The 14732-nt window shown below is 41.6% G+C and overlaps 1 protein-coding gene across 3 annotated transcripts in view; it reads right to left on the bottom strand.

Moving 5' to 3' along the window:
• Positions 1 to 14732, bottom strand: part of ARMH3 (armadillo like helical domain containing 3) — a 127635-nt gene that overhangs the window by 76886 nt on the left and 36017 nt on the right. For all 3 annotated transcript variants that reach the window (XM_075108220.1, XM_075108221.1, XM_075108222.1), the window contains 2 exons: positions 14133 to 14193; positions 11177 to 11265 (listed from right to left, as the gene is read on the bottom strand). In XM_075108220.1, coding sequence (XP_074964321.1) covers positions 11177 to 11265; positions 14133 to 14193 — 150 coding nt within the window. The remainder of the gene's footprint in view (positions 1 to 11176; positions 11266 to 14132; positions 14194 to 14732) is intronic.

Below are 14732 nucleotides of genomic sequence, written 5' to 3'. Positions count from 1 at the left end.
GTTTGGGCATGAGATCTATTTCAACATCAACTGGAAAACACCACCATTTTTGCAATAGCCTCTAAAGCCTTTTTTTTCTAAAGATACCCGTCTTTGGCATCCCTTACCAGGACACAATACACACACTACAGTAGGTCTCGAAACATCTCTAATTTCAGAATGCAACAGTGCCACTAGAACTCCTTTAGCAACAGAAGCAGGAGCCTGTAACTACACTAAACTACCAGCCATCATCATTTGCATGCAAGCTCCTCATTTTGTGACCTGAGCCAGCAAGCACACTGGCTATGCTTCTTAAATCAACAAGAAGAGAACACAGCCTTGAACACCTGCATTTGTAGCCAAAAAAGCCAAGCAGAGCATGTTGAGTGGACACTTAAACTGGACATGAAGCCATATGATTGGCTGTATGTGGAAGTGGTGTAAAGCAATTTTCTCTCCCAAGGATTATTAGAGCCAAAATGACGAAAAGTGACATCACCAGCTTTTACAGATACCCTCCCTGCTTTTTAAACTGAAATGACTGCAGTGGAAGAGGTTCTTAGCTCTGCCACCACACAGCTGGTTTTGAAGATGGACACTTTCCCTTATCAGCTCTTGAGGCCAGTCTGTCTATTGAGGAGCAACAGTACTCCTGGTTCAGTTATTTGCTGCCCTTTTTCAAGCCAATCCTCTGTAAGGACACTGTGGGCAGCCAGCATCTCCTCTTCTCTTCTACCAGGAAGGAGGCAATTCCTGTTCTGGGCAGACCCCCTTCATTCCCTTGTTCCCCTCTTCTTCCTCCCATAGCAGACTTACCTTTTCTCCCTGTAAGCCTTATCTCAAACAGAAGTAAATTCAGCCTCAGCATGTTTGGGATCTGCACAAAGTTTTTGTTCTATTTAGTGGTTCAGTGTTCACTGTTTGGATCACGTGTAATGCAACGGAAGCATGGAGGTAGGTTACATGAAAAAAAGGGAAAAAAAGGAAAAGTTGTACCATCCCTTGGGCAACTCAGAATGTAGCACAGACTCTGCCAAGAGCATCAGAAGGCTCTGATGTGCTATTGCACAACAGAGCAGAAAACAGCCCTGAGACACACATCAATGAGAGGTTGGATGGATTGAGCACAGTATGAAGGCCTCCATCACCACATCTGCTGCACTCACAGGTCAAAAATCTTCTAATGGAGCATATAATGGCCCTCAACAAAGGAGCAAGGGAGAAAGGGATGCGAGGGCTCCTCAGAAGCTGCAGTGTAACATCAATTAACAGCATCCGGCACTCTATTAAAATCCTCCAATTTTCTACCCTCCAACTCTCAGGGCACACTGGGAAGAACAGCAATTTTCCCATTCCCTCTGGAAGTTACCATTGTACCAACAGTATATTCAGTGTCCTGCTTTCAGTGTTTCAACTCACAACCCCTTTAGGATGATCCCCACCCACATGTCACTACAGGGCAGCTAATAATGACATCCAGGCAATACTTCCTTGCTGCAGAGAAATCCTCTGCCCGAGTGCTTCAGCAGCGCAGTAACCATCCTGGACCTCTTACAGCCAGCCTGCTCACATATACGTGCTCTCAAGGCAAGGTCCACACTACTCACAGTAGTACATGGTGAGCCAGATCTGCTAAGGATTAGTGCACTAGACTAGAACTAAGAAGAAACTGGATTAAATTCCTCAGGAAGCAGCACTTTGTGTGCTGTCAGTTCTTCTTTCTGTGCTTCAATTCCTCCAACATAAAAGAAAAAACAGCACCATTCTGCCTGAAACAGCTCTGGAAGCATAAATGGAGTAACAAGAACAGCCTGGCTGTATCTGGTCAGACCAAAGGCCCACCTATGCCTATTATGTCTCTAATGGGCAACATCAAATGCCTGTTGAAAAGTAATAAGCCAAACAACGCCTTCTCATAATGGTCTTCCAGATTCCAAAATTCAGCATGATCGCCTTACACAAAGGGAACTACAGCAGTGTGTGGGTAGAACAGACTCTCACAGCATGACAATACCATAAACCACAGACCAGTCCACTCTCCTATTCCAGACTGGAAGTCACAAGGGCTAAGCTAGGATAACCATATATCCCACTGTGCTGTTACAAGGAGGAGGAGAGATCCCGGAACAATCACCTGTAATAAATGCTGTAACCTGAAGAGAAATTCAGAAGTAGGGAAGCAAAAGGCTCAGATATGGTATACTAAGATGACCTGAGTGTTAAGAGGGTGTAGATCTGGCCGTGTTCAGCATGGCAGACGCTCAACAGAGCAGTGATTAAAACAAACTCAGCAGGAGACTAATATCTACAGATAGGGTTTGACAGAAAAGAACCAACAGAGGTAGTTTCCAGATAGAGCAGTAGGAATAGGAAGCATGTCTGAGAAATAGCTACATTGCTATTACAAACTAATACACCAGAACCCCCCGAGGCACAAACTATCCCAAGCACCCTTGGACAAGCGAACCAATTACTCAGGGACAGCACTTGCAGCTTCCCATCAATCAGACAAAGCGCTAGAAAACAAGACACTTGCACCATTGCTGCAGTCCCCTCTCAGGGGAGCAGGGGAAGCAATAGAAGCTCTGTCAACATCACTATTCAACATGCTTCAGCTCCTTCCCTCTGCTCGGATAAGGAGGGAGCACCCTGCTCATGGTTGTAAGAAATCACCTGGCTGGACAGCTCCTGTAACTGCTGCCTCCCCGCTTGCTGCCACAGGCACTGCCAAATTCCTGCTCCTGGCCACCAGAACTCCGTGGCAGACAGCAGCTGGCTATTGGCAAGGTCCCTATCACCAACATCTCAGCACTCTACAGCTGTTACCTCTTCTCCCCATGACTCTCAGGCTATAAGCGTGAAAGCAGCCTGTATTCTTAATGAGAAACGACAGCTTGCCAGAGGGCTGGAGCACATGCTGGCATAACCCATCACTCCTAGGACCAGTTGAGTAGGCCACTTCACTTCCAATCCTTTACTTTCTTTATATAGTCCCCACCCCAGCACTCACTGTTCCCACCTAACCGCAGCCAACGGTGTGAAAATTGCAAGCTTAATGGAAATGCTGATTGCTGATGCCAGAGCAATGCTGCTTGATAGCAATCCAGCAAGCAGTAAGAAACAAACCGGATTTTCCAAATTCAGCTAAAGCTCAGATTAACAATATGCTTTTTTTCTTAAAAATAAAAAGGCACACACCCAAAAGCTTCATTCCTCTTTAGAGGAAAGGGAAGTATTGAGCTCAATTCTATTTATCTGACAGTGCAGGTTCACATTGTTAATTAAATAGTAGTCTTGGGAGTTAAGGTTGCACATTTTTTGCACGGGGTTTTAAAACAGAAAAGGAGCAGCATCTGGAAGAAGAGCAGAAACATTTGAGAATATGGAAAGACAGCAAAGTAAGGGACCCAGGAGTGCTGCTTATTGAAAACAAAAAGGGGAGAAAAACAAATCACTGCATTCTGAATGCTGCAACCCCTCCGTGCAGACAAAGAAATGGCTGTGAACAGCTCTGGCTATAACACTTCTGTCATCAGTGGGACTGTTTCCCAGGAGAAATTATCACACTATCTCCACTAGGTCACCATGATCTGCAAACTGTTAGGGATTCACAGTCAAATTACCCACTGTTAGCTGGCTTTATTTAAAATTTACAGGACAGAGCAACTTATCTGGATGAGACCTGCCAGGCTGAGGCAGGATGACCAAAAGGTTATTAGACTTTTGTCCATTTAAATTACTAAATTTCCTTTGTGCTCATCAGGGCAAGGTTCTGTTGATGACAAATTCCCATCCTGATCTTACTAGGCGATCAGTGACAGCCACAGGTCTTGTATTGTTCTTTTTTTCTCCATCGGCAACTAGGACCAAGCTCTTTATCATAACAGAACACTAAGAAGAATTTAAGTAAAAGCAGACACTTCCTAAAAATGCCCCATGCAGGGAATTTGGAACATCCTCTTTCACCAGAAAGCCACTGAGTTTTTGCATTTCTTACACTATCTTCTTCAGGAGATTTATACCAGTACGTTTCACCAAATGGCTGTGTGCTCTTACCACAAAAGCATTTTACCTTTGGTTGAAGGAGGTAATGTGGAAAGGGCAACACGGAACTGGACCACCAGTTGAGAATGGCGGCAGAAGACCACAAGCAGACATTTGCAGTCTTCCTTCTGAACTTCACGTCTTCTGCCTGTGAACAAGCTTTGTAGGATAGGACTGGGGTTTTCTTTGGGGCAACATGGAATGCTGCCAGAAGTAAAAATTAAATAAATCAATTTATATCAACCCACAACATACATCACAACTACAAACAAAATTTACTTTCTAAAACTATCTTTCAGTTTCAATCCTTTCCTAAATTCACTGAAACAGCTAACAGGACTAACAGTTGCATTCCTGTACCAAGCTTGTGCCAACACAGTACCACACATCCAACCAAGCACCAGCATTCCTATGAGTAAAGAAAACAGGCAACTCTAAGGGCTGCCAACTCCCACTGTTTATTCCATACCGCTTAACAGTTACAGCCTTCAGTTTGTGTGAGAAACTATATTCTTTCCAATAGATTTTCAGAACTATTCGACCTCTTCAGAAACTTCTCTAGAGTCAAGAAGCACAAGTGCTTGTGAACCCATTGGGCTTCCTACTAAACAGCTGGCCAATGTTAAGTATTTTCTTTGAATTTCAAAAATAAGGAACAGAGATAAAGCTTGCCAGTCATCTATCTAAAAGTAAAGGCGAGGTAAGTTGCCATAGACAAGGACCGTACAAAAAATGCAAACTAATCACAATTTTAATACTGATTTACTGAGCCACTTAGAAATAAACACTAATTCCAAAACTTTACCTTAATGACCCAGATCTTTGGAAAACTAAAGAACCTTGCTGGTTTTTGCAATCCTAGAACTAAGCATCTCTGCCTCAGGGTGCTAACACGACGCCTGTGAAGTTTTGCCCATGTCTTTCACAAGCACAGATGAAATGGTCAAAACATCATTCTGAGAAGAAAACATCCTTTCCTCTTTCAAGGATACAGTACATTAAGAAGCACCAGAGTAAAAAAAAAAAAACCACAACAAACCACCACAGTACACATCTAAGCTAGACGCTAGCTCTCTTTCCTCAGTTTCCCACACCAAAGAATGGTCTCAGGAAGGCATTCAAATAAGAGAACAGGAGAAGGAGGATATTTAGTCCCCCCCCAAGAGTTAGAAGTGCTGAATAGCTCCATTTCCTGATCATGCAATAATTTCTAACCCAAAGTTTCTATCTGGTAACACCTCCCAGCCTCCATAACCCTCTAACCCCAGACCTCATCCTACCTAGTCCCTCCTACGCTCAGGGCCTCCTATTCCTCCTAAAACACTACCATCTCCCATTCATCTTAGGCTCTCCATCCTCCCAGGTCAAGATGCCCTCTGGCTCCAAAGATGTACCCACCCCATCAACTCAGAACCCCCATTCTGGCTGCAGCTGCTCAGCAGCTCACTTTTAAACAGCCTGGTCACTGCTCTTGCCTCTTCCTCCCTCTATTCCTGGTGCTGGCACGGAACGACCACTGGGAACCGCAGAGGGAGCCCATCCTTCCCACTTCCAGCCTCATTCCTCCATGAGGTGGCACCCTGTATTCAAACGACTTGTGAGATCCCAAACCTCCAGCATCACATAAGGCACATGGCTGGGATCTCTCAGCCATGTGGAGATGCCGATGTGCAGCTTTGAAAAGTTGGGCGAGCCTCCCAGTATCAAAAGGCATGGAGAAATGAGAGGGTAAGCACCAGGTAAAACCTGCATCAGGGTAGAGTATATTGACCTACAAAGGTGTTAAAACTCTAGCATTTGTTCTACAGTTCTCTCCACTGTGCTGCTTGTAAACTGTAAAGTTAGAAAGCATTTCTGCTAGAAGGCATTTGAAAGGTCAAGTCTCACATAATGACTTCTTTTTCTTCCCCAAACAGTAAGTTCAAGTAGAACCCTTTACCAAACAGACCTTCTTTGTACTAACTCTAGATTTCATTTTATGAAAGCATTTTACACAATGCACAAGCTCGTGTTTCTTCTACCCTATCCCTACACATGACCTTTATTAGTTACCTTTGAAGATGCTGTGCTGAAGAGACCATTCTCTTATGCTTGTAACATCCTCCACAGCTTAGACATTTCTTTTGTTACTATATAACAGAATTATTCACTGCACAGAAATTACTACAGCAGCCTTATCTATACCATAAACTGGACCATGACTGTTTCCTCTGAATTCTTACTACTTCAGAAGCATGCAGAAGACAGTGATGTTGGATCTTGAACCTTGGCAGCATTTTTTGAAGCCACCTAAGACATTCTGTGAGTTTGTAAGAAGGTCAACTTTTAGGTCTTTAATTCTTTTCCCTAAAATCTTCAAGTCAATTGCTAACTGGTTAAGCAACTTGATAGTCTTTCAAACTCTCACGGCACCTAATGATGAGGCATTTTACCAGTCAACTGTCTGGTACATCAGTATATGAATCCTGCTTCCACAAGAGCTGCAAGATGACAAGCTTTCCTTGCCTGGTAGTTGCTGCAGAGTGTGACAGTGACAGCGGGATTAGAGATGAAGGGGAGACGCAACATCACCTGATTTCCAGTCTGTTCAGCAACATAAATTAGAGGGTTGAAGCAGACCTGATCAACAGCTGGAGAACCAGAAATGCCACAGGTAACAAATACTACCAGTAATCAATAATTCAGCCACAGAAATAACAAAGCAAAGTACAAGTGACTAAACAAGACCACCTTAAACATGTACTGTATAAGGGCAAGTGTGTTATACATACTCAAAGTGGGTTTTTTTCTTCTCCCCCCAATTGCTTCTTTATTTTAAGATGCTCCACAGAGGAAACTTTTACCTCTTTAGTATTCACCCAAAAAGATTTTGAAAGCAATATTATCCTCATGTTATAACTACAGAGACTGACAAAAAGATCTGAGGAGTCTACAAAAAGAAAAAATATATTTATATTTTGTCCAGGAGCATTGCAAAACTCTGCTTTGATAGTCCTAAAATAAAAACAGAGAAAAATTAACTTCTTGATAGTGTTATACATTTGAAGCACCTTCATTTCAACAGTGCATTCAGGACCTATCAAATTAACTAGGCTACAAGACAAGAAACTGTAGCCCTTTTGTTACAATAATTTGGAACCTGATCTTCAAAGCTTACTAATGGCAAAGCTCATTTTTAATCCTACTTTGCATTCAATTGCCCTAATAAATAGCTATTTCACCATTATTCATTATTATATTTAAATTTTTTTTATTATTTTCTCTTGGCATTTTAAGTCTATATTAAAATTGCTTTTCTGTTTCTTTAAACATGGCTTTTAGTTAAAGCAAACCATAGCAACTGCAAAGAAGTTACCTGCACCCCCTAAGCTCAGAGTGAATTGCTCAAGCATTACTAATTTTGAGGTGGGAGGAGTTGAAGAAATGAGGTATTTTTATATAAAAAGCTTAAATGACTCATGAAAACTCTTTTGGCATAGCTTATACATGCTTGACAACAACAACATATATAGCACCTTCCATCGCTCAAGTGCTGTACAAACTAGTTAAGAGTTCAACAATTAAAACCCAAACCCTGCCTTTATGACCAGCAAAATCAACCTCATTTTCACATGACAAGGAGAAGAACTTAAGAAAAACATTGAGCATAACATGCTATTTCTGAAAGCAAGGGACTGGTTGTTACTAAGTAGAGTTTTCCTATTAGCTCTATAAAGTACCTTACACTTGACATTCAATAAATCAGTGTTTAAAAAGTACAAAGTACCTGGCACAACAGTCCAGGAGATTTCCAATTGGCCAAAATGTCTGTAAGGGAACAGGTCAATGCAATCATATCCACTTACGGTTTCCGACCTTGGCCAAGTTTCCAGGCTAGTCACCAGTAATGGTACACTGTCACAGAAGAAAAACCTGAAGATTTTCTTCAGTCGCAATGGGAAGAGCCACATACTAACCACACGATTGAACTGACGCTTCTCTTAGCTAGAGCCAGCTTATATATACTACTTTTGCCACCTACTACACTACAGATACTTTCTGTCAGTCCTGCTTTCAGCTCTCAAACCCCTGCATCATTCTCTTGTCAGCTAAAAATTGTTGGTCATCTGGTCAGCACAACTAGAGGTTTATACTGAATTGAGTGCCACGGTCCTGGCCCCTTGACTTAATATGAAAGAATTAAACAGGAAAGCTAAGGCTGGATCACAACCAGAGACTCGGTAACAATATTGCTCTTCCTCAAGCTCAGATGTTGAAAAAGGAAGTCCAACAGAAGTAAGATCATATGTAAGCAATATGCCACATAGTGGTGTATCCAAAAAAAAAAAACTATAAAGTACTACAGACTGCACAAACAGCCTGGTATGTGTCCTGAGAGATGCCAAACACCTGGCTCCACTGCTTTTCTCTGCAATCATTACAACTTAAAATCAAAAAAGGAAACACAGAAACTTTCTTAAAGTGCTGCTGGCCTTCTATACGGCAGACAAAGCACCCACAAAGGAAGAGCACCTATCCATCAGATGACACACGAGTGGCTTTCCTTAATTAGAGACTAGCTAACAATAGAATCAGCAAGTGAACAGCAGGCTCCATACATTACTACTGCTTCCACCTACAACCTTTATCTCAGTTCCTCCGCACCCTATACCAACTATCTACCCCACAGTATTCCCTTTGTCTTCTTCTCCCACCCAATTTTCTGCCTGAAACAACTCTCCTCCTTTTACGTGCCAGGTAGAATTCTCTCCCATTTTTCCAATACTTCCTTACACCGATTCCCTCCAGCTTCTTTGTCCCACTTAGCAGTGGAAGCCCCCCAACAAAGCTATTATCCACACTTTACAACACGGGCATTGTTTCAATCATCACACATCTTGTCATTCAAGAAGACAGGTGTGGGCTTGATAGACCTTCTGTAAAGCATGCCTGATGGGGCAACCTGAGATCTCAGACCTCACAGTGAATAGCTGCTCCCTTTTAGCTGTTCATACAGCAGCCATAACTAATTCTTCGATCCAAAATAAAAGCCCGAAGGGGAATATGCTCATATAAAGGATAGGAATTAATTCAGAAGTCCCTGTGGTCTGGTTTGGAATCATCTGTCAGATAGATCAAGACCAGAAGAATAGCCATTCTTTCACATCAAAGGTACCAGCATTCTCGGTAATCGAAGAGCAGTCTTGACAGGGATAAGAGTTAATTATGAAATATATCTCAAGACAGGGCTGGCAATTAGCATTTAGTCTGCCACATATAGCACTCTAGAAGTATACACCTTGAGCAGCCAGGATGTGCCCTTTTACAGGTGCAGATACCATTCCACCCAGGGTCCTTCCAGCCTGTATGAATCACCTAGCAGCTACTGAAGAATATCTGTTCATCTCAACATCCTATAGGAAAAAGTTTGAAACATTATTACTGTAATTTACTCCTGCATGAGAGGACCTCCCTAAACACACTGAAATCTACAGTAAGCATGGAAGTCTTCAGCCACGTCAGGTGTGCAGACATGCCAGGTCCTTTGCAGAAACCTCACCAATCTGAGTTTTTTACTTCACTGTTTTGCTTTCAAATCGGATGCAGTACTTAACACCTCTAAGGCACTTTACATTTCCAAAGCACTATACAAACACCAGTTAATTAGAGACAGCTAACAAGAATATCCCAGGATACTGAATCTCAGTGTGTAGCAGGGATTTTTTTTCCCCCTAAAATAGGGGAAGTTCAGAATTTAAAGATACCTAAGACTGCACTCTCTGAACTGTAGAACTGTACCTTCAAGCAGAAGGCATTGTATTTCAGACTTCCATATGGCCAGTGTGTAGGAAAGACCCAGCTCAACCTGGCCAAATACGAATGGATCCAGTTCACTGCTAACTGCTGAGAAGATACCACACGCACTGTCAGATGGAATTTCTATTCACAAGAGACATCCACATTGTACATGTTCTTCTCCGGAACTGACACTACACTGCAGCCATGCCTCTAGGGGCTCTGTTCTGAAGAAAACAACTAAAAAGAAATTGCTAATCCCTTAACTAGGGGCACCCACTTCACCTTCTACAGAAATAATTTAGAAAGTCTGAACGGGCCACATCACACAAGGTGAAAATTTAACAACTGAAAGTGACTCAGGTTGTTGGTTCATTTCTCTGTACCTACACTCAGCTGTGCAAAGCTACTGAGGGGAAGTACTCAGTGTTAACTGAGAACAGCTTCACAAACCACTCATCACTCCCTTTTTCAAAAGTCATCCTCTCAAATTTCTGATGGGAGTTGCATTACACCAGCAGAGTTGGTGATCCTAGGTCCCAAGCACAGCTCCAGGAATACACAATTAGGGCCATGTCCCCTTGAATTTTCAAAAACCTCTTGTTTAAGCCACAACAGCTAGGGGATTAACTGTACTTTCCTAGCTGAGCTACTTCACTGCTTACAAGATAAGAACAGAAGCACACACCATATCCACAAAAGAAGCCTGTTAGGTCTCATCATTCATTCTGCTACCCCTTTCCTCAGACCTCCCACATAATGATGGCATCATAAACAGGCCTACAAAGCTACATCCACTGGATTACGAGAAACAAGTCAAACCCCATAATACTTACCTATTTTGGGATACCAGTGGCATGAACCAGACTATCTGCCATCAATCCAAAGGTCAGAGTTAAAAGCCTCTCTTCCCTCCCGCTGACATTTCTAGGTTGCTCACTTCAGAAGGAGCTGCGCACACTATTCTACGTGTATCCATAGTATACATAATAAGTAAGGTCCACCTCCCTTTACCCAAGAGCCTACCTTCTTTCTACTCACAAAAATCAGAGAGAAACGCTACTGCATAAAACGTTACTCCATTTCTGCAATCAGGTGAAGAGGGACTCAGGTGATGAAACAGAAACACAAAGACACTTGGATACCATGGTGATCACGGCCAGACAAGAAAGTAAATTAGCTACCATTATGATAATGACCTGGCTTTCCAAAAGAGGTAATTTGCATGTAGCAACTAAGAAGCAAAATAAAGATGCTGTAACAGAATTACTGCTTGCTGTTTAACCCTGTAGCAATGGAACAAGCAGTCACGGCCACCAAACAGTAACCCGCTTTGGGCTTTTTGTATTTGACTGTCTTGGCAGATGCAAAGTACCTGACCAGAGCTCCCTCCAGGTGTAATGAAGCCTCACTCTGCATTTCTTCTGGTAGCACAGCAGCTTGTGCACAATCTGAATGCACCGTCTGGAAGAGAGAGGGTAAAGGTTTAATTACATTGCATTTCCCAGGAATTCTACATTGAGCCTGGAAACGTCTCTGAAAACTTGAGCAGGGAAATAGACAAACTCAACGTCTGTCAGAGAAGGCTACGGCTCATGGTTTTGGGCTTCTAAAGGGAAGCAACACTCACAAGAACGAACAAGACAAGATGAGAGAAAGGGGCCTGCATGCCAGTTTTAGTTCAACATGATTGGACCAACTACAGGTGCAAGTTTGTTGTTTATGTTTAATTAATACTTTCCACTCTTTGCTGTCCTTATCTGAGGGGCCTCGCAAGTTCCACAAAAGGAGTTAATTAACTTACAGGCTCCATATGTATGGTACTGTGTTCAGATTTTGTAAAATCTGGACACAATGGAGCTGTCAAGTTTCTTTGGCCCAAATGATGAGGCTGAAGGAAATGACAGTCAAGCAAACAGCAGGATTTTTAGTTTGACTGAGGCATGCAGTTCAATTATATAAAAAAAGAAAGATTTTTGTCAAGTTTTCTAGTCTCCTTAAATAATTTAAATATGAGCTTTGGAATGATCAAGCAATACAACTACAAGCTCTGAAATCTCCCAGCATATAGTTAGTATACTTGTGAAGTCTCCAAATCCTGTAGGTCTCTATAATATTTAGTGCTCACACAAACTTAGGTACACAAACATTCTTCACAGATAACATCAGAACTAAATATAGAATATAACGAGTAAAATCTCTAGCACTAGCTATCATTAAGGACAAGACATAAAATACATACAATTTTGAATTTGTTAGACCAAGTTATTTTTAGTTACTGACATTTAAAAAAAACAGAAAACAGACTTCAAAAAGGAAAAATTCCTTTTTCCCCAAATCCTTATTTCTCAAAAACTCATTATCTCATGAATATCAGCATCTCTCTGAAAAGACATTACTGACAGACACTACCTGACAGACAAACACAGAGAAATCAAATTTTAAAATGTGCATGGAAGTTATTAAAAATTGGGTGAAGAGTTAAAAAGCCTTAAGAAATAATACACAGAAGGTATGTGTTACTCTTTTCAGACCCTTAGATGATCCCAAAAATACAGACTGAAACTAACTTCAGACGAATAAAGGTAAAACCATTTATAATACCTGAGCATCACAAGTAAGTGCCATATTTTGAATTAGATTCTCATAAATTCAACCAAGAAAAGGAAGCAAACTAGCTCAGACAGACAGCTGTCCTCAGATCAGGAACAGCAACCGCTCTGGGGAAGGACCTGCTATTTCTGATGTTACTGGTACCAGACAATACCCAGCACCTTTCCACCGACATATTTGCTTGGCTATAAGAGTAAAATTGGCCTCTACAAAAAAAACCACCTGCTTAAGGCACTGACCAGAGAGAATTTGGCAATGGCTAAAACATTTCTTTATAATTACAATAGCTGTTAATGCAAAATACTCTGCAGACATGAAACCTTGTGGTTGTACACAGTAGCATACAGCCTTCTGGGTGAAATCAAGGCATGAAAAAAAAAAAAAAAAAAAAAGGGAAGAGGAGAGGCATAACAGTCCTAGTACCCTGCCTAAAGAGGCAGAGCACCAGCTACCAGCCTACAGACTCCCAAACCACACTGCTTTAGTTATGAAACTGCTTTAGCTATGAATTTATTCATGCTGGTGGGGTGTCTTTGTTTATTAGCTTTGTGCTGAGGATTCATAATACACATAATGGACACAAAACGCCCTTGGTCAAAGCAACTGGGATTTCTCTTTTAAAAATTAGTATGACCTCCCTTGAGCAGCTTCATATTGTCACCTTTTAAATGTATTACAGAGAAGTATGACACTATTTGTGCATCAGAACACCCACTTTGTCTGCAATAACTATGTCTGCTATGGGATGGTTTCAGACTGGAGCGTAGTGAAAGGACTACACAAACATGCCAAAATGAATGGATACAGACGTCCACTGATGCTTGCTACTGCTCATTAGTTTTACTCTCATGGGGTTTCTAGATGTGACCTTACTTTTGAGCCCAAGCATTTCACACCTTTATTGTGAAATTCCAATGCACTATACCCCACTACAACTAATTCTGTAATTGTCATTAAAAACATTTCTCACAAACTCAAAATTGACTGTACAACCCTCGCAAAGGCACTGTAGTTGCAGGGTTATTTGGGCAAAATCAGAACATGCTGAAAAGTTACCTTAAGGGAGAACAGCCTATGTATCTATCTCTTGTACAGAATACAGTGCTGTTCAAGCCTTGGGGAAATTCAGTACTGTACAAACAGAGCAAAGCCAATGATCTGCCTAAATCCTATTTCTGTCCTCCAGGCTAAAGCTGAACAAAGCATTCTAGGGGCCTCCTGGGACACATGGAGTGCTCATGTGTAGCCCTGTCCTCTTCTCTCCTTTTCCCCATTGCTAAATTTTACCCCTTGCTGCCTACCAGGCTATTTCGGGCTTAAGCCTCTCTCCCACACTCCACGCTGCCTCCCAGGCCTCACATCAGTCATCCCTGGTTTTTCAAAACCTCCTTTTCAGTTTCTAGACCAAGATTCAGCTTCTGGAAGTAGGGATTCTTACAACGACTGTGTATTATGAAACTGCTTTCAAATTGAAAAGCTCTTTGTATTTGATCAAGTAGATTAGGAAATCTGTCTGAAAGGTGGAAATTCATTTAACTTTCAATTTTCTGGCACACAGAGCTTTTAGAAATAGAAGAAGTTGCTGGAAGAGTTCATGAAAAGCCATCCTGCTCCCTACCAGCCAAAGTATTATTTCAGCTGGAAGACTGCTCTATGACTAGAATTCCACCCGAATTCAAACTTCAAATGAAATCACGAGTCACCCCACAGACACTTACACATAGAGATCCATAGGAAATTCCTTCATCATGTGTGTTACAATGAACTCCACCATCAAATCTGACAGAAAAGAAAATTATAAAGTAAGTATTGAGCTAGCTATGGTTAACTTCTAGTAGACAGCAATGAGAAATTCAAACTACCCCACCAACCTACCTCTACCAGGTGATAGTCCTGCTTAGATGAGAGAAATTTCCTCTTTTTTTTGTTTGTTTTAAAGAGAATTAGATATCCTCCGGAATTAAAAAAAAAAGCCTACTGGAAACTGAGGGCACATAATGTAATTTGCTTTGAGGCACTGCCTCCCCATATGCCTTCCCCCACTATTAGCCAAGTAAAGAATACACCACGAATTCTGATGCTTAGAATCGCTCTCGTATTTCAAGCCATGTCACTAATGGAAAATTCCATTGAGAAGCACATTTTAGAGAATCATTCTTACCAGAAACAATGCACAACCTATATGTTTAGAGAGAAGACATTGTAGAACACCTATTTTTCCCTAAAAAAAAAAAAAATTCTGAAGCAAGTAAACCCAGTCTGATCTCAACACACACTAAGCTTCTGCTTAAAGCTCACTCGGGGAAATAAAAAGGGAG

Source organism: Phalacrocorax aristotelis, chromosome 12, assembly GCF_949628215.1.
Source record: "Phalacrocorax aristotelis chromosome 12, bGulAri2.1, whole genome shotgun sequence".
NCBI lineage: Eukaryota > Metazoa > Chordata > Aves > Suliformes > Phalacrocoracidae > Phalacrocorax > Phalacrocorax aristotelis.
The sequence above is the reverse complement of the archived record's forward strand: the minus strand, read 5'-3'. Positions and strand labels throughout refer to the sequence as shown.